The sequence below is a fragment of the Podarcis muralis genome, chromosome 15, assembly GCF_964188315.1.
Source record: "Podarcis muralis chromosome 15, rPodMur119.hap1.1, whole genome shotgun sequence".
Classification (NCBI taxonomy): Eukaryota; Metazoa; Chordata; class Lepidosauria; order Squamata; family Lacertidae; genus Podarcis; species Podarcis muralis.
The window spans coordinates 36,366,345-36,386,603 of NC_135669.1; the positions used below are offsets into that span (position 1 = coordinate 36,366,345).

The following is a 20,259-nucleotide window of genomic DNA, read 5'->3' on the forward strand; positions in this document are numbered from 1 at the left end:
AAACATATTGAGTGGTATTGGCTGAATCCCGCTTGCTCACAGCTTCACGATCAACAGGAAGTCCTGGGTCCATTAATTTCATTTGGTCCACTCTAAATAAAACTTAGGGGCGCAGGTGGCAAAGTGGGTTAAACCACAGAGCCTGGGACTTGCCAATCAGAAGGTCGGTGGTTCGAATCCCCACAACGGGGTGAGCTCCTGTTGCTCGGTCCCAGCTCCTGCCAACCTAGCAGTTCGAAAGCACCTCAAAGTGCAAGTAGATAAATAGGTACCGCTCCAGCGGGAAGGTAAACGGCATTTCCGTGTGCTGCTCTGGTTGGCCAGAAGCGGCTTAGTTATGCTGGCCACATGACCCAGAAGCTGTACGCCAGCTCCCTCGGCCAATAAAGCGAGATGAGCGCCGCAACCCCAGAGTCGGCCACGACTGGACCTAATGGTCAGGGGTCCCTTTACCTTTACCTTAAGTAAAACTTAGTTAATGCCACACAATCCATTTTAAGCTTATAAAGAAGACCTTCTGGCTCATCTCTCATTCAGAAACCTGAATTTTTTAGCCATTCATTATTATATTTCTAGCAACACATTAGTCCTATCAGGAGCTGGATATTTATCTCGAATCGATGTGCCCAGGAATACATTTGTATTCAATCAGATTTCAAACTGTCTTGAGATTGTATTAGGATTGTTCTATGTTCCTAGGATATAAAGGATGGTATTCAATGCGAGTCCAAACGAAGAAACCCCACTGATCTAAATGGACATAACTAAGTTAGGTTCATTCATTTCAGTTGGCCTACTCTGAATAGGACTTAATTAAATGCAACCCCAAAAGTATTTCAGCTAAGGAGGGGGAACGTTACTCCCAACTTCTATATATACATTCATGGTCACCCGCATGACATATGAATTAGCTTAACACTCAGCAAAAATTTTAAAAAGAATAATAGATATGTCGTGCCAATACCATACATTTAAAATATGCTTATACCACTTTCACAACCATGGAGAATCTTGGGAACTGTGGCTTATTAAGCAGGAACTGTAGCTCTGTGACATCATCAGTGGCAAAGCTGCATGCTCCACTACCAGGGGCGGAGAGCAGGCGGGGGCGTGGCTGGTGTCCCCCGGGGGTGTGGCACACATCCTGGGGGTGTGACACGCCACCCGCGAGGGTGTGGCGCATGTTCTGGGGGCATAGCACCCAGCACATGGGGGGGTGGCGTGTGTCCGGGGGGGCGCCGTGATGGCACCCTACCAGAATAGTGGTGCCAGGGGCGGTCTGCTCCCTGCACACCCCCTTTCCTCCACCAGTGGACATCATCACCCATAACAGACTAGTTCCCAGAATTCTTTTGGGGAAGCCATGATTGTTAAAGTGGTACATGAGTGGTTTAAATACCATACATGGTGTGGATATGACAATTAGATAGATAGATAGATAGATAGATAGATAGATAGATAGATAGATGATAGATAGATAGATAGATAGATAGATAGATAGATGATAGATAGATAGATAGATAGATAGATAGATAGATATAGATAGATAGATAGATAGATAGATATAGATAGATGATAGATAGATAGATAGATAGATGATAGATAGATAGATAGATAGATAGATAGATAGATAGATAGATAGATGATAGATAGATAGATAGATAGATAGATGATAGATGATAGATAGATATAGATGATAGATAGATAGATAGATAGATAGATAGATAGATAGATAGATGATAGATAGATAGATAGATAGATAGATAGATAGATAGATAGATAGATAGATAGATATAGATGATAGATTAGATAGATAGATAGATAGATAGATCGATCTTTGGCCTTTAAAGGCCACATTCCTAGACCCAATTTCCTGAGAGTAAGCTGCATTGAACTTAGCTAACTTAATTTTCACTGGACATGTAGAGAATTGCACTGTAAAAACAGCATTTGAGCGCAGAAGCAATACACAACTTCACTTTTTGAAGTTTTGCAAAGCTTTTTTTGCCAAAATGCGCCCTCTTGTGGACTCTGAAGATATCTAACAAGCTTTAAGCAAGTGAGCTGATTCTATTGTTTTTGCTGCAAAGGACTTATAGCGGCTACCCTCTGTGGCAGCCATTATTTCTCAACAAACATGCCCTGGATTATGCTGTAAGGCAGCCTTCACCAATCTGGTGCTCTCCAGATGTTTTGGACTACAACATCCATTGGCTGTGCTAGCAGGGGCTAATGGGAACTGTAGTCCAAAACTGTCTGGAGGGCACCCTGTTGGTGAAGCCTGCTTTAAGGCATGCTTGATTTCAGGGCTGGGGAACTTGTGGCCCTGCATATGTGCTAGGACTCCAAATCCCATCATCCCTGACCATTGGCCGTGCTGTATGTGGATGATGGGAGTTAGAGTTTCACATCTGGAGTGTGGGAAATAATCTCGCAGCCTAAATAAAATTTCAAGTATTGCTAGATAAGCAAAGGGTTAAGGCACATGGAGTTCCCCTGTAAATTCCTAGAGAGGACACTCTGTGAGGTCATATCCCCTGCTCCTCCTGGTGGAAAAGGTAAGGAAAATAATCCTTACTACTTCCTTTCTCCTCAGACCCCAGTCTCTTTTTCACCATGCTTCTGAGGCAGACAGACACCTGTCTGGTCTCTGCTTCAAGTGGAGACTTCATTTTGAACTGAAATATGCATTTTGTAATCTAGAAGTAGAATTTGCCTGCCTTCCTTTCATTACTGTTACTGCATGAATCAAGTGTGAGACTTTATCTAAGCAAACACCATTTTTATGCTTAATTTACAGACTGATTCTTTTAATTAATAACCTGGATAAATTGCCATAAGACTACACAGCCTCATCCCAAAGTTTCCATTTTAATGCTGCAAGGGATGGTATTTAAAACTCTGCTAATTGTTGTAAGTTTAAATGTTCTGCTCACATACTTGAGTCATAGGGAGGATAAATTGTAAAATATATCCTATCCTGCCTATAAATCCCACCTAACGTGGAGGTTGACAGGTTGCCCAGCCTTCCACTATTTAAAAATATTTATATTTCAGCCCTGGGTGAAACTGTTTCTCAGATTAGAAGGAGGAACCATCCTGTGGTACAGTACTTCTGTTACAGGAAATGCAACACTAGATCTAATTTTATACAAAATTATTTCCCAACAAAGGAAGTTATGGGATCCAAAACACCACTCTGTACGGTCCAACTGTTTCACCTCTTACCTTTGCCACCCAGTACTCCTACGATGGAGGGCAGAATATTATTAATAAGGCTGTTTGTCTCCCCACCATCCGAGATCAAGTGGGTGGTGACCATTCAGAGAAGGGGTAAGGAACCTTTTCTGGCCATTAGGCCAGATCCTTATCTCCCACCAATGGAGGGCCAAGTTTAACAGGTGGGAACACCCCTCTGTCAACTGCCTGACATCACAGTGACATCAGATGATGCTGTGCTTTGAAGCCCCAACCGTTGGGCCTTCCAAGTGTGAGGTGGTTTAAAAGCCCTTTTGCAAACAGCCCCACACTGCATTTTGGATGCATGTGCCTCCAGACCCTCCAAGTGTCCCTATTTTCCAGGGACAGTCCCAGATTTACAGAAGCCGCCCCAGTTTCTGATTTGATCCTGGAATGTTCCGCTTTTCCTTAGGGCATCCCTATTTTCATCAGAGAAATGTTGGAGGGTATGGAGTTATGCAACCCCCAAGCCAAGGAGATAAGTAACTATACAGTGGTACCTCAGGTTAAGTACTTAATTCATTCCAGAGGTCCATACTTAACCTGAAACTGTTCTTAACCTGAAGCACCACTTTAGCTAATGGGGCCTCCTGCTGCCGCCGCACCGCTGGAGCATGATTTCTGTTCTTATCCTGAAGCAAAGTTTTTAACCTGAAGCACTATTTCTGGGTTAGCGGAGTCTGTAACCTGAAGCGTATGTAACCCGAGGTACCACTGTACAACCTGTAGAAGACATCAGGAGGCAGCCCTGTGTAGGGAACGGTTTTATTTAATGTTTGATGTTTTATTATGTGTTTATATCTGTTGGAAGCCGCCCAGAGTGGCTGGGGCAACTCAGTCGGATGGATGGGGCATAAATAATAAAATTATTGTTATTATGGAATAGAACGTCCCTATTTTCATCGGAGGAATGTTGGACGGTATGCTTAACCCCACTCATCAGCTGATGAGTAAGGGTTAAATCCTACACCTTGCCCTAGTGTGCAGAGCCAAAGCAGACTTACAGTGATGCCAGCTGATTGTCAGGTAGTTGTGGTTCTGGCCCACGCAGGCCAAATTTCACCCCATGGTGGGCCAGGATTGGTCTCTGGGCCAGATACCCCCCAACACTGGGGCAGATAAAATGTCTCTTGCTTGCCTGGGTGGAGAAACGTTTGTGCAGAAACCTCTGGCTTTTGCGTGGCTGGAATTCAGACTACAGGTAAGAAATCTATTTCTGCCTCTGGCTCAGTCCATCACTAGCATGTTGTCCCCGGAAAGTTGCCTCTGGGGCAATTCAGCCCCCAGGCCAAAAAGAAAAAGCGCCTCGTCCTTGTTTTACAGGAAGGCACAGCTGCTTTGAAAGCAGGCCTCGTGTCGCTGAACACCCTGGGTGTGACTTCTCTTTTCACCTGGAGAATAAGCGCTGCAGCTTTCTAAACTGAGAGCAGGAAGGGGGCTTGCTGAGAAGCTGCCCCATCCCGCTGAACAGCCTCTGGCCCCCAGCCAGCTGGGGCTTGTGGTCTCTGTGGGCTGAAATCCAGCCCATGTCAAAAGCAGCTCCTCCAACTGAGGTCAAAAGTGTGAAATGCTGGTTAGCCGTTCCCTTTTGATGGTTTCGGTTCCTGCACTTTTCTTTCGTTTTCTTTCCTTCTTTGACTCATCAAGCTGTTTCCAGCTCCTCATCCACGCCCATCGCTTTGACTACGCTTCCCTCGGCCACCTAGTCCTCGTGGACCGATCTGCCTCTGAGGCTGGCCACCTGGGCTCCATCACACAGTTTTGGAAGGGATTTTGTCCAAACTGTGAGCAAACAACCTCACCCCACTAGGCAATGCCACCAAAGATTCCTTCTATCAAAACAAAACTGGACAAACTGTGGCCCTCCAGATGTGGATGGACCACGACTTGGTCAATTACAGTGGTACCTCGGGTTAAGAACTTAATTCGTTCTGGAGGTCTGTTCTTAACCTGAAACTTTTCTTAACCTGAGACACCACTTTAGCTAATGGGGCCTCCCACTGCCGCTGCACCGCCACCACACAATTTCTGTTCTCATCCTGAAGCAAAGTTCTTAACCTGAGGTACTATTTCTGGCTTAGTGGAGTCTGTAACCTGAAGCATCTGTAACCTGAAGCGCCTGTAACCCTAGGTACCACTGTATTGGGGTGGTGGGGACTGCAGTTCAAGAACCTCAGGAAGACCACAGGACCCCTATCCCTGCCCTAGGAACTAGGGCTGGGACGTGACCTTTTCCCTACGCAACTATCACCAAGAGAAAGAGCGGCTTCCCATAAGGTTGCAAAAACGCTGTCAATTTCACTTCCTCAGTGCAGAGGTTTCTGAGACTTGAGTCTCACCAGTTCCGTGCTTTTTGCCCAGGATTGTGGGTGAGTGCTGCTGCATAATGCTCAAAGAACTGCATGCAGAAGCAGCAAGGAGGAGCCATGAAACGACACACACACACACACACACACACACACACCCTTCCGCAGCAATTATGGAGAAGTCCGCCTGCTGCAGAAATGATGCACATAGCTCCCTTACTCCAAGAGTGGCAGTTAGGGTTGCCACCTGTCCTGTATAATACAGTGGTACCTTGGTTCTCAAACTTAATCCGTTCCAGAAGTCCGTTCCAAAACCAAAGCATTCCAAAACCAAGGCTCGCTTTCCCATCGAAAGTAATGCAAAATGGATTAATCCGTTCCAGACTTTTAAAAGCAACCCCTAAAACAGCAATTTCACTTGATTTTTACTATCCAATGAGACCACTGATCCATAAAATGAAAGCAATAAACAATGTACTGCAGTCACACACACAATCAATCAATCAGTAGCTGAACTGGGGTTCCAAACAGTCGCAAAAAACAAACAAAAACTGCCGCAAAAACAGAAACGCAAAATAAATAGCAATAACAGGCAGACCTCAGCGTAATGCTCAAAATGGAAGTGTAACACTCAAAACAGAAGTGTGGCACTCAAATCTGAAGTGTAACACTCAAAACAGAGCATGTTCAGCTTTCGAAGAAAGTTCGCAAACCGGAACACTTGCTTCTGGGTTTGCAGTGTTTGAGTTCCAAGTTGTTTGAGGACCAAGGCATTTGAGAACCAAGGTACCACTGTACAGGATTGTCCTGTATTTCAATGTAAAATGCTTTGTCCAGTATTGATACAGTTCTGTCCTGTATTTCAGATCTTCCTTCCCTCCCTCCCTCTCTCTCTGCGCCAAGTTAGGGATCCTCTCCAACTGCATGTGCTTGAAAGGGTGTGTGAAAGGTCATGTATTTAAGCTCTGGGTAGCCAAGCACAGACAGATTTATAGATTTGTGTATATGTGTGTGTGAATGTGCATGTGTGACAAATTCCAGAGGGGCCATCCTGTTAGGCTGCAAGAGATTGTAATGGATCGCTTTGAAGTCACTTCAACAGCAGATGGGGGGGGGGAATTGCCCCCCAACTGCCCCGCCCTGCCCTATCATGAATTTTGCCAGAACAAAGGTGGCAAACCTACAGTTTCACAGACACAAGTCATCCAGTAGAGGAGACTGGGCCTGGGATCTTCTTCCTGCGAAGCCATGCAGGAGAGAGAGAGAGAGAGAGAGAGAGAGAGAGAGAGAGAGAGAGATTTGAGAACTTCTCCAATGTGAAGTGAGATCAGAGGGCTTGTTAGTGACACCTCTGCCTCCTTTTTAAAATTAGTTTCTATTAAAGATTGTCATGTTGCAAAACAAGCAAATAAACAAGGGAAAGTACATATAGTGTCTCTTCTTTCTTTCTTTCTCTTTCTTTCTTTCTTTCTTTCTTTCTTTCTTTCTTTCTTTCTCTAAACCCTTATTGGGCATTACAGAAATAGACCATCTTAAGGCATCCATATATAGTCATAACTCAGGTTACAGACACTTCAGGTTACACGTTTTCGGGTTGCACACTGCGCCGAACCCGGAAGTACCAGAACGGGTTACTTCCAGGCTTCGGCGCATGCGCAGAAGCACTAAATCATGTGAATGAATAAATAACAGAAAGATGAGTAAACACCCCACAAGCAAAGCAGGACAAATGTTCATAGACATATAACTGCCCTGTGAACAAATCAGAATGAATGTGCAATGAAGGCCAGATATCATCTAACCTCTGCGTAAGCTTTGTGGAAGCAAATGAGGATGAACGCTCAGTAAACAGAAGAGGTCTATGGTGTGGTCTACCCACTAGTCGACGCTACCTCTTCCAGCATTCCTAGCACCACACTTGTTGACCAGTGGCCTCCTTCGCCACACAAGGAAGCAAAATAGGAAATGGTGCCTAAATATTCAGCAGCGCTTTGTCTTGATGCTTAGGGAGACCCACTTAAGGAGACACAGACAGGAGGGGTGATGGAATGAAATGAAATAGACTTACCAGAGTTCCTTCTGCGATTTTTGAACAATTGAAACAGGGAAACAGAAGAGTATCTCTCTCTGTCAGAAGGCTCCTAGCAGGTAGCAAGAGTCAAGCTATCAGGACTTTCTCGCACGGCTCTTCCTGGCTAATTGCTATGAGAAGGATATATTTCCCTAAACATTTCCCCCCTTTCTTTAATTATTATTTTATATAATAATTAGTCCAGGCAAACTATTCAGGCAGGACTGTCTCTCTGTTGCTTTCTCCTATCACGCTCCGTATTGTTGTGCTCTTTTGCTCTTAATTTCAAAACCCTCCACAGATGCATTCATGGTTACCATAGGAACTAATGAAAACCAAATTAAACTGTAAAGGGGTGTGTGAAGAGACAGACAAATAAAAATAATAAGACCTCCCAGCTGTGAGTGAATCAACCGAAGAAGCAAAAAAAGGTGATAATTTGCTTGCAGCAGGGCAGGGAGGGAAAGATGGAGAGATAGAACAGATATATTATTGGTTATATAGTTCTGTTTTAGGTAGGGTTCTGTTTAGGGAAGTGCAAGGAAGTTATGTCTCAGCTGTGACTGTGGAATTGACATACCTTCCAAGTGTCTGGGGGGGGGGCACAAGACATCCCATTTTTTTCTTGCAAGAGCTCAACGGCCATCTAGGGCGCCTCAAACTTTTGCACTCTCACCCCCAAAAAAGTGTCCTTTTTTGAGCCGCGATCGCACACTGCATTTTTGGGTTCTGCAAGAGATCAGGGGGGAGGGGGCTGCAAAAAAAATTGCTTTTTCAGGACTAGAGCAAAGTGCAGGCCATGTGACTTGCCTGGGAGAACGTCACAGTTTGGCATTGGAAAAAGTTGGGTGGTGTGAGTTCCATTCCACCCATAGCTTTAGGGTGGCTGAAATATACTTGGAGTCGAGAGTGGATTTCATGCTCTTTATTCAGCTCATAGTGGTGAGGAGGAATGGAAGTTCCCCCAGAATGTCTGCTTTATATACATTATTTACACAATGGGCCCCACGTGATTGGCTAATTCCGGGATTCACCTGTAGGCCAATCAGGTTGCGGGTTCGCTTCCACCTGGAGCTGGATTGGGTGGCTCCTGTGGACCAATCAGACTGCTCTAGGACCAATCAGACTGCTGTCTTTTGGGTCCTATTCAACTCAGTACATAACAGTGGCTAGGATCAGCAATTGTTAGATTAGTTGTGCAATAGTCTTCTCTGTTTACAATTCTCAGAGCTGTTTCACAATGAATTCCTCTTCCCACGGAACTCTGAGAATTGTAGTTCTTGGAGGGGAATAGGTGTCTCCTGACAACTCTCAGCACCCTCGGCAAACTATTGTTCCCAAGATTTAGGGGGGGGGGATGACTGTTTAAAGTGGTATTATAGTGCTTTAAACTTGTGGTGCAGATGTGATCTATTTTTGCCTAATAGTGTCTCCAATCCAGTTGCCCACACAAAACAACAACAAAACAAACCTAAGAAGCTGCTGTTAAACTTGTAGTCCCGGGATGGAGAACATCAGATATTGTTGGACTGCAAGTCCCAGAAGCCACACACTGTATAGGTCAAAGGGCAAGGGTGATGGGAGTTGTAGTCCAGCAAAACCAAGAGGCACACCAGTTCTCTATCTCCTTTGTGATAGAGGTTTTTGAATTGAGCATGGGGGCAGAATTGTGACATTTCCCTGTCTCATGATTCTACAGATTGCAGTCACCCCGTGAAATGGATTTATTTTCCCTGCTCTCATGATTCTAGATTTTGCCATCACCCAGTGAAAAAAATAGGAAGTTGCCTTATAATAGAACTGCCAGCATGAAATAGGAACTCCTTTAAAGAAAATAAAAGTCGTACCTAGCCTCTGCTTGGTTATTTTCCTCAGCACCTGACTTCATCTATGCTAATCTATCAGACAATAATAAACTTGAACACATCACCTAGGAAACATAGGCAGGTGTCTTTTACCATTGGCCCATCTACTTTAGTATTGACCCAGGTTTGGGGCAGGCAGGAAATCTCTCCCAGCCCTGCCTGGAGATGTTGAGGTTTGAACCTGGAACCTGCAAAGGAGATGCTGTGCTAGTGAGCTACACCCCTTCCCCACAGTAGATTTAGGACAGGCTCTGTAGTAGGACAGAAAAAAGAAAGAACTTTATGAATGGGACTCACTGATTGGCCTGTAGGTTCGGGACAATCTAGGCACCATGTTAATTGCATCAATGGCTCTTGAAAAGCAGCCAGTTGAATTTCAAGGTCCAGTTTGCTGGCATCTCTAGTTAAAAAAACCAGGTATTTAGAAAAGAAGAAGAAAAGTTTGGATTTGATATCCCACCTTTCACTCCCTTTAAGGAGTCTCAAAGCGGCTAACATTCTCCTTTCCCTTCCTCCCCCACAACAAACACTCTGTGTGGTGAGTGGGGCTGAGAGACTTCAGAGAAGTGTGACTAGCCCAAGGTCACCCAGCAGCTGCATGTGGAGGAGCAGAGACGTGAACCCAGTTCACCAGATTACGAGTTCACCGCTCTCAACCACTACACCACACTGGCTCTTTAGGTGAAGCCGGTCAGAGGAAGACAACACTGAGATAGATTGCAAAATAGCTTGACTTAGCAGAAAGCATCTCTCAAACACATCCTTCCCTGCTCCGACCATAAATACAAGTAAAGCCGTCATCAGCGGGGGTGGCAGATGGAAATTGTTTTCAAATTCAAATGGCCCAAGAGAACAACATAGCTCTTTAAAGGGAAAAAAAAGCAAGGGCTCTGATTGAGAGAAACGACATGGAGCAATAGCCCCAAGCCAGGAATGTTATTGCTTTTTTGTTCATTGACTCATCCAGGATGTGACGAAACCAATCTCGACGCAGGAATCGCAGGAGGCATCAGACAGCGTTGCCAGCCTGTGCGTCAGCTTAATGAGGAAGAGCTGCCAGTCTGTCAAACTGTCACACAGAGGGCAAATATTGTTCTTGGAGAACCAAAGTGTCAAGCGCTGTGCGGGGAGATCATAAAGAAACGGTTGACAGGACATCGATGGCAATCGACTAGATGGTGGAGGGGAAAGCTGTAGCTCTCTGGACGTTGCTGGACTCATTCCCATCATCTCTGAACGTTTGGCCATAGCTGTAGCCCAACAAGATCCGGAGGCTAACAGATCCATCACTGGATGGAGAACAGGCAGGGGAAGCAAGCAGGCGGAGGCGCTGACTTGCACCCAACAGCATGTGTTGTTGTTTTATTAGAAGAATTTCATTTATAGAAAGATAGAGTGGCAAAAGAAAAAGAGTGAGTGAGAATGAAAAAAGGGGGGATATTGTTACACTTCCATACATTAGTAAACAGATATGCATAAGTTTATTATCCTAATACACACATGTGATGTCATGTGCGCGTTGCGCACTGTGCGCAAGACATCACATCATTGGGAGGATGCTGAGCACAGAGCCCATGGCTTCAATAGCCAGAGGCTCCTCCTCTCTTGCGCTCAGAAGGAGACGGCCACTGAAGCCACCCTGCACTTGGCTCCTCCATCCCATCAACACTGATGGGACCCAAGACATCTTCGCCCTATAGAGTTGGTGCCAGTGCAACCAGCCCAGGTACTGACAGCTGGGGATATTTGGGGTCGCAGAACCAGACAAAGTCAAACTCAACCTTCTACAACCCCAGGACCTCCAGATATCCTTGGACTACAGCTCCCATCATCCCTGCGCAACGGCCATTGTGGCTGTAGCTCATGGGAGTTTGAGTCTTAACAACGTCAGGAAGGGACCTGGTTGGGAAAGGGTGGTCTACCTCGATGCAGAAATTAATGAAACAAATTGCTGCAACAGGGGGTTGGGAAATGCTCTCTAGGTGTGTTCTGCTTTGCAGAGGACAGTCCTCTTTGTGAAAGGCTGCTAGGTCAAACTCCACCACCACACACACACCCAGACCACTTGAGAATTGCTGAGAGTCCTGGAGTACCGATCAATGATTTTTCTGCTGGTTGCTTGGCAATTCTAATACGCTATGCTAGATGTCGTGGTCCTGAATGAAGCTGTTCCACGGACCAGGTTTCCGGAACCTCTGTTTGAGAGTGTTCCTTTCTTGTTCCCACAAAGCAAAAACTGTATGATTCCTACAGCCTACTGCCCAAGCCTCACTTCAAACAGAAAAGGGCTGAATTGGATATAATTGTTCAGAACATGAATCACCTCGGCCTTCGGAAGGGGGCTGCAGGAGGTGGAGGGTGGAGAGAGAAATAACCAGGCATACCGAGATTAAAAATAGTGCAGCAGCAGAAATGAAAACAAAACAGGGGCAGAAGGCAGCATTCCGGTTTCCCCTTCCCTGCTTGGAGTTGCCAGGAGCTGGCAGCTTCTATGGCTACAAGGAGAAGATGCATTTGGTCCATGGTGAAAGCAATTTCTCCTTCCCAGGTCTGCATAGGAAGCTGCCTTATACAGTGTCAGTCTCAGCAGTCCATCTAACTCGTTATTGTTAACACTGATTGGCAGTGATTGTGCAGGGTTTCCAGACAGGGAGTCTTTCCCAGCCCTACCTTGAGATGCAACCAGGGATTGAACCTGGGACTCTCTGCATGCAAAGCAGATGCTCTAACCACTAAGCTACACCACCCTTCCATCCAGACTCATGTTCTCTGGCCTCAATCCTCCCTGTGGCTCAGAGGAGGCAGCATTTGGAGAGGGGTTGTCTCCAATTTCAAGACCTTCCAGGCCAAAGGATGCAGCTTTACCCAACTCATCAGACACTGAGGGCAGCCCAGGATGCAGTCCTCACCACCCCAAAGCCATAGAAGTCAACGGGTGCAAAATCAAGCAATAGCCGACCAAGAGCTCCTCAGGATGGGGGCATGTTAACGGCAGGTCCAGACCAGCCAGATTTCAGTAGACATCTCCCTGAATGTGTTCCAGTCATCACCTGTGCTGATGATCTGTCCAGGGTCCTGAAAGACCATGCTTTTTGCCTTCACTGATCCTAATCAGCCTGCTACCTTGACCCTGCCCTATCAGAAGTGACTCTGCCATAAGAACGCCAGAAGAGCTCTGCTGGATCAGGCCAGAGGCCCATCTAGTCCAAGACTCTGCTCTCACAGTGGCCAACCAGAAATGAAACTGGAGAGGAGGAGGACTGCGAGCAGGTCCTGTGCACAGCAACACTCTCCTCCCCTGCCGATCCAGCACCTCGCTGCCTCTGACAGTGGAAGGAAAAAATTGCCATTGTGGCTACTGACCATTATTGTCCACAAACTTGCCTTTCTAAACCCTCTTTTAAAGCCAGCCAAGCCAACTTGAACACTGCTGCGCTGAGGTCCTCTTTGTGGGCTTCCCAGACGGCATCTGGTTGGCCGCTGTGAGAATAGGGTGCTGGACCTTTAGCCTGATACTTAAAGGGGATTTGGCCATCACACCCACATGCAAAATGGCTCCAAGGAAAATCATGCTCCCAAATTCCACCCTTGGAGCTAGGAACCTTGTTTGCCAATGGTTTTCCATTGTTTCGGACAAGGGACCTTCCCAGCTCCCCTTGGAGATGTAGGCCGTTGACCCTGGGACCTTCTGCATACAAAGGAGATGTTCTACACCTGAGCTATAGCGCTTCCCTGAGCTACTTTGGGTCTATCAAGGACATTGTTGAAAGCACTAGTGACAGTTCACTTCCTTGGGCAAATAGCAGGTAGAGATGTCTGAGAATTCCAGTGAAAATGGAAAACGGAATTGCTGCCGTTCGCGTGTGAATCTGTGGTCAGAAATGAAAACCAGTGTTGTTGATTTCCCATTGTTCTGACATTTCCTTCACATCGAAATGAACTTAAATTACGTTAAATAGTTAACTCTTCAACTTGCGTTGAAGAGCAGACAGCAAGGCAAATAACATAGTATTTGGTAGACACTGAACTGGAATGGATGGAGCAGTGATTGTAAGGAATACAGGTTGGAACGGAAAGAGCTGCTTCCTTACAACTGTCCCGCCCCTCCAATTTCATTTCGGTTGGTTTTTATATATAAACAAAGACAAAAGAAAGGAAGACACAACCGAATGAGTAACAAAGACTCTCCTCCTGCAAGAGAGGGGAGTGGTTGTGGTCGGGAGCCGGACTCTGCTTCAAGCAGGGGGCGTTAGCCCCCTGCCTCCCACTGCGAGGGGGCGTGTTTAGCAGCCCAAATTGCTGCAGCACCAGCCTTCGGGCCTCACTTTTCGTCGTCCCGTCGCAAGTCACCCACCCTCCACTCCCTTAGAGCTCAGGGTCTCAGTTTTCTTTTGGCCTTGCTATGGACCTTAGGTTGGTCGCCCTGGTTGTCCGGGGGGCCTGGTAGGAATTTTTCGATTTGGCATTAGGCTTTTTGGTTTTTTCGCCTACCTTGTAGCAATCGTCACAACTTTTGTGGTATTGGTGGGTAGGTTAGGCATTGGAATAATGTGTTGTGGTGTGTCGAAGGGCTAGGTGTGGCCATCGCCTATGCCTTCAATTTTTGGGTATTCCGTTAAAGGAATCTGGCGGTCGTGTATTCTGTCCGATGCCTGCTTGACGGGAGGCCATGGCACGACCCTTGGTGATAGCTTACAGTTGGATTAGCATCAACAGGCTCCACCTACTGGTGAATAAACCCCCCTGTTTTAGACTCACCCCTCTCTGAGGGGGTGGAGTCAGCTGACGTAATCCAATGCCTAAGCCAATACCTTTTCACTTGCTGTAATCAATAAAGTTGTGGCCTTTTCTTGCCCATTAACCTTATATCACGTGTCCTCGTGTTTTCATTCCACTACGCGGGGATCGGGTCCTCGAACCACAACCAGCCAGCTCTTTCACTGGGACCACTTATATAAAGCTTCCATCAAGTCCAAGAACATAAGATCACCCGCTGTTTACCAGCTTTGCAAGCATATCGAAGAAGGAAGAGAAGCACGCCTTGTAGGAAAGAGGCCACCATAAGCCTCCCAGAGAACTTATTATCACATGGGATGGCAACCAAGCAGTGTAAAGAATGAATTAGATAAAATAATCAATTACTCACTTGATCTTCAGGCTTGCAAGCATGGTTTTGTCAATCCTGGAAAAGATGAGGGGTAGGAGGGAGAGAATGTTAAGCAGATTGTTCTTCTTGTTATTTTATTGGTAAGATATCCCTCATTTCCTGCATTTTTTGGCTGAAAAGCAGGCCCCGTGGTGTGTATTCCGACACCACACCTACAAGGGCGGGAAATGGGGATGGGTCCTCAATTCATCATCATAAAAATAAAATCAAGATTTGAGAGTTGTTGTTGTTTTAAGATCCATAGTTCATAGAAGCAATGGGATATGAATGAAAAATATGGGAAGAACTGAAAGCAGCCATCTCGCAAGCTTGATATTCGGAAGCAATGGGTAGGATTTCCAAGGGTACAGAAAGCAAGGCTTTAATGCCCTAGACAGTCTTTTTTTCTCACCTACTCATGACTAGAGGAGTGAACATTAACGATGGCCCAAAGGTAGGGTGGCCACCCAGTTTTCAAAACTCTTAATAGGGATGAAATCCTGCCCGGGTGTAAATCTCAATTAAATTCTGTGCTTACTTCAAAGGAAGCATCTATAGGATTGCATTGTTGAAGAGTATCCCCTACAGATGTTTACTCAGAAAGCCATCCCATAATATTCAGTCGAGTGAACTCCCAGTGGCTGTATGTGTGTGTGTGTGTTTGTGTGTGTAGGTCTGCAGTCTTAAATTAGTTAAGACAGAGTACAGGGTGGTGCTGTGGGTTAAACCACAGAGCCTAGGACTTGCTGATCAGAAGGTTGGTGGTTCAAATCCCCGCGACGGGGTGAGCTCCCGTTGCTCGGTCCCTGCTCCTGCCAACCTAGCAGTTCAAAAGTACGTCAAAGTGCAAGTAGATAAATAGGTACCTCTCCAGCGGGAAGGTAAACGGCGTTTTCGTGCGTTGCTCTGGTTTGCCAGAAGCAGCTTAGTCATGCTGGCCACATGACCCAGAAGCTGTACGCCGGCTCCCTCGGCCAGTAAAGCAAGATGAGCACCGCAACCCCAGAGTCGGCCATGACTGGACCTAATGGTCAGGGGTCCCTTTACCTTTACAGGTGAATAGAAAGAAAACATTCTGGGGCAACCCAGTCAGATGGGCAACTTATAATTGTTGTTGTTGTTGTTGCTGCTGCTAGGGTAAGGAAACCTGTGGCCTTCCAAATGTTGCTGGACTCCAATCCCATCATCATTGACCATTGGCTTTGCTGGCTGGGGATGATGGGAGTTGGAATCCAGTAACCTCTGCTAAGCCACAGGTAGCTTTGGGGGAGAAATTCAGTCCAGTTCACATTTCAAGCCAAAACTACCAAATCTGCACTTTCCAAACAGCTGTCCTTCAAACTTCGCATTTCTCTGAATTTCGTAATGCTGTTCTCCAGCCAAGTAACGCATACAAAAAAATGCATATACTGGGGTATATAGTGTGCCTATAAATGCATATATCTGTGCAAAATAGCAACATGCTGTATAGCAGGGAACACTGCTTTGCCCAAAACAAAAGGGTATATTAGGCAAAATGGAATACCTGCATGTGTTGATTAGTAGCAATTTGCACTAGAGTATTGATGATTTTTCATAAGGACTTTTTTTTGGGGGGGGGGGGGCACAGACTGATGTGGAAATGTGAAGAAGTAGACTTAAGGTTGGAGAGAACAGTAATAGATAGATTTCCTCATCCAGCCCAGTTTCTCCAGCCCATTTTAGATATTGTGTTGCATGTCTCCTAGCAGCGAGATATGAGAGGCCTTTGCTTTCCTATGTGAGAAATAAAGCAGAAGGCCTCTGAGTTGCTGTTTTTTTATTTAAAAAAAAACATACCTGTGGGTGGTTGGCTCTGAGTCCTTGTATTAAAATAGTTTTTAAAAAATCTGCTACTCCAATAAATTGGCAGCACCTTTTACTCAAAGCTGTTTTGTTTTTTTTACACAAACACACAAACACACAAATAAAAATGATCTAACCAATCTAACCAGGCTGCAATGATGTTGCTGTCTCCTTTGAGACCCATTTAAGATGGACACCTTCCCTACATTTTGTTGTAACATATTGCATTATTTCGCTATGCACCGTTGCTGGTTTTTCTGGTTTTTAAAATGGCTTTCGAGACTGTGTGTGTCTGTGTGTGCATGGTGAGAGAATCCTTGTTGGGTGAACCTTTTTATAGATGAAAATGAGCTCGGGGAGTTGTAGAGAGAACAAGGCTGTTGCCCTCCTTCTGAAACGAAGAAGCAAATGAAAGATTTATCGTGCAGAATTACAGTTTAGATTTCACAGCAGTGGACCTGTGAGTTGGCGGGTGGGGATATCTGCTACCAGTTGCCGTTTCTTCACCCGAGAAAACCTAGATCACCCACAGGAAGCCAGAGTTTCACTCTGACCAAGCTGATGGGAAGGGAGGGGTTGTTTTTCAACAACAGCCCTGACAGAGGTGGCCTGCGAATGCACAAAATCTTTTGCAGGTGGCCTAGAAGAGTCACATTAAGGCCATACTTAAGGCCATACTCTTAAAGCCACTTTAAACAGCCATGGCTTCCCCACCAAAGAATTATGGGAACTGCCACCTGTTATAGGTGCTAAGGGGTTGTGAGGAGGCCCCCCTCGTTCAGCCCAGACACTGAGGTCCAGCGCCGAGGGCCTTCTGGCGGTTTCCTCATTGCGAGAAGTGAGGTTACAGGGAACCAGGCACAGGGCCTTCTCGATAGAGGCGCCCACCCTGTGGAACACCCTCCCTTCAGATGTGAAGGAAATAAGCAGCTATCCTATCTTTAAAAGACATCTGAAGGCAGCCCTGTTTAGGGAAGTTTTTAATATTTAACGCTGTACTGTTTTTAACATTTGATTGGGAGCCGCCCAAAGTGGCTGGGGAGACTCAGCCAGATGGGCGGGGTATAAATAATAAATTATTATTATTATTATTATTATTATTATTATTATTATTATTATTCCTGCCACAGAGCTATACAGTTCCCAGAGTTCCCTAGGAAGAGGTTAAACCGCTCTGAGAATTGTAGCTTGGGAGGATGGCAAAGGACAGCTGAATGCTATTTTCCGTATTGGTTCAAGAAGCACAGATCAAGTAGTTTCTCGTAAAAATGCAAGCAAAACTGAATCTTTCTCCAATGAGGCTGAATGCAGGAAGATCCCAGAGAGAGAAGTCACTTCGTCATAACTTAAACTTAGGAATTTGCTGCACTACCACAAGATGCAGCAATGGCCACGACATGGATAGCTTTAAAAGGCGAGTATGCAAATGCATGGATGATAAGGCTATCTATGGCTGCTAGCCACAATGGCTATGTAGTAGTTCCACTACCAGAGACAGCATGTCTTCAAGCACCAGTTTCTGGGGGGCATGTATGGGGAGCGGGGTTACTCACCAGGCATCTATTTGTGAGAAAAGGATGCCGGATTGCATCTAGCAGGGCTTTTGATCTGGCCCAGAAGAACTCTTGGCATTGTCCTTATGGGGGCTACGTAGACCAAAGAGCCGACTCTAGTGTATGGGCCAGTGGGCTTCATCACTGGTGGCTGGTTCCCATTGGGATTGGTAGGTTGGAAGGCAGGGAGGCCAACAGTAGGTGGCGCCAGAGACAATGGAAAGCAGAGCCAACTCGTTGTCCCTACCCTCCTCCTCCCTGCTGGGTTTTACAAAGGCAACACTGAGACTAAAGGAGGAGAGAAATGACCACCGGCTGGTTGGAAGTAAGGAGGTGGGCAGATAGGGGTAGCTAAGCACCTCCACTGCCTTGTGCATTCCCTGTCCTGTGCAGGCCCAGAAATCAATGCTAAAAGCACCAAATTTCTCACGGTAATGGGTGTGACCAACCACTCCACCCAGACAAAAGCACATTTAGCAAGATAGCCAAGATAAGAGCTGTTCTGCCAACCGCTTCCTTTTCAGTAAACACACAGAGACAGACTTTCCTGTACTTGAACTCAGCACTCGAGAATACCGTGCATTTGCAGCCAACCCGCTGATTCATAGGTCTGAGCTACTCTGGCGCAAGTTCCCATGCTGATGGTTGCTTTTTTTCACTCGTCCCCTTCCCTTAGTTTAGTGACTGTTCGTTTTATATATTTCTAGGTCATCTATTAATACAAAAGCATTCTCAAGGCAGCTTACATGCAAAAGATAAAACACAAGATAAAGGACTGCAGTAGTGGAGTGGTCTTTTTTTCTTTTTTCTTTTAAGTGCAGGAACTCATCATGACTACTAAACAGCCAGCCTGAAATATGAACCTCTTCAAAGAAAAGGAAAGACGTATCCAGACCCAGCTTGATCATTTTCCTCCTTCTCTAACTTCCTCTGTGCTAATCTTTCAGACACATCACCTAGGAAACAATTTTATTGATGTTAGCCGCCCTGGGCCCGGTTCTGGCTGGGGAGGGCAGAGTATAAAAATTATTATTATTATTATTATTATTATTATTATTATTATTACTACTACTACTACTACTACTACTACTACTATTACTACTACTACTACTATTATTGCCTAGGTTCCTGGAGTGTCCATGTAAAATCTCCATGCATGGTCATTATTGTGGAACTGTTTCATCACCCATGAAATTTGGGGTGGGAGGAGACATAGGAATCAGACCATTGGTCAATCTACTTTAGTACTGTCCACACTGGCTGGCAGCAGCTCTCCAAGGTTTCAGGCTTGAATCCCAGCCCTACCTGGAGGTGCCGAGGATCAAACCTGGGACCTCCTGCATGTGAGGCAGACACTTTGCCACTGAGCTATGTGACTTTCAGGCATTGTCCACGATACAACAGTCATATTTTACCCCCAAAGAATATTGCTGGGCGTGACAGGAAGTGGTGGTGAGCCTTCTTCTGTTCTTCGGTGATTAAGAAAGAAGGGGGGGAAACCCCTCAGTTTATCTTTAAAAAGAGAAGCCAAACAAACATCTGAAAAGCCCCCCCCACTGCCCAATATTTGGCTGAGGCCCATCACTAGTGCAGATAGCAATGTGAAAGATGAGACAAAGCCCAGTTTTGAAATGAGGAAGCTTCTTCTGTTCCTTCTTAAGAAGAACAATGGGGAAGAGGCAGAGGTCAGTGGTAGATCACCTGCTTTGCATGTAGCCCTTCTCAGGGTCAGTCCCCAGCATCTCCAGGTGGCGTGGGGTGGGCAGCAGTGGCCATGAGCCTGAGTGCAAATTCTGAAGGGCGCAACTAGACCGCAGCAATCCCAAAGGTGCTGCGAGACTGGGAGGGAGGGAGCTTGCTCCCTTTTTTGGCCTGGCAGTGCATGGCACAGGTGTCTCCTGGGCAGCCGGGTGGGCTGTGAGTGAAGACAGGATGCAGCCAGCCAGGCCTTCCCCTGCTAGAGTGGAGCCCCTCTCAATGCCTGCCCCAGCGTGCTTCTAAAGGCCACTTGTAAGAAACTGCAGGATGGGCAAGTTGCAGTTGCGTGTCAAGACCCCGAAACCACCCCCTCATTGAAGAATAACACACACAAGGACACAGATATTAGGTTAATGTTATTGGGCTAATTTTGGCCACAACTTTACTGATTGCAGAATGTGAGCGGTATTGGCTTAGGCATTGAATGAACCCGACTGTATCTGACTCCTGCCCATTCCATTGCACAGTCTGGTAAGGGTAAACCACCAGAAGTGGG

The 20,259-nt window shown here is 46.0% G+C and overlaps 1 protein-coding gene and 1 non-coding gene across 5 annotated transcripts in view; both read right to left on the bottom strand.

Annotated features, from left to right (window-relative positions):
* Window positions 1-20,259, bottom strand: part of RAP1GAP2 (RAP1 GTPase activating protein 2) — a 192,570-nt gene that overhangs the window by 132,338 nt on the left and 39,973 nt on the right. For 3 of the 4 annotated variants that reach the window (XM_028707778.2, XM_028707783.2, XM_028707780.2), the window contains one exon: window positions 14,629-14,664. In XM_028707778.2, coding sequence (XP_028563611.2) covers window positions 14,629-14,664 — 36 coding nt within the window. Of the gene's footprint in view, window positions 1-7,614; window positions 7,849-14,628; window positions 14,665-20,259 lie in introns of those variants that run through there. The other variant, XM_028707785.2, reaches the window with a different exon arrangement.
* On the bottom strand, window positions 12,157-12,229 carry TRNAA-UGC (transfer RNA alanine (anticodon UGC)). Its single transcript has one exon. It is a non-coding gene; the product is annotated as a tRNA-Ala (tRNA).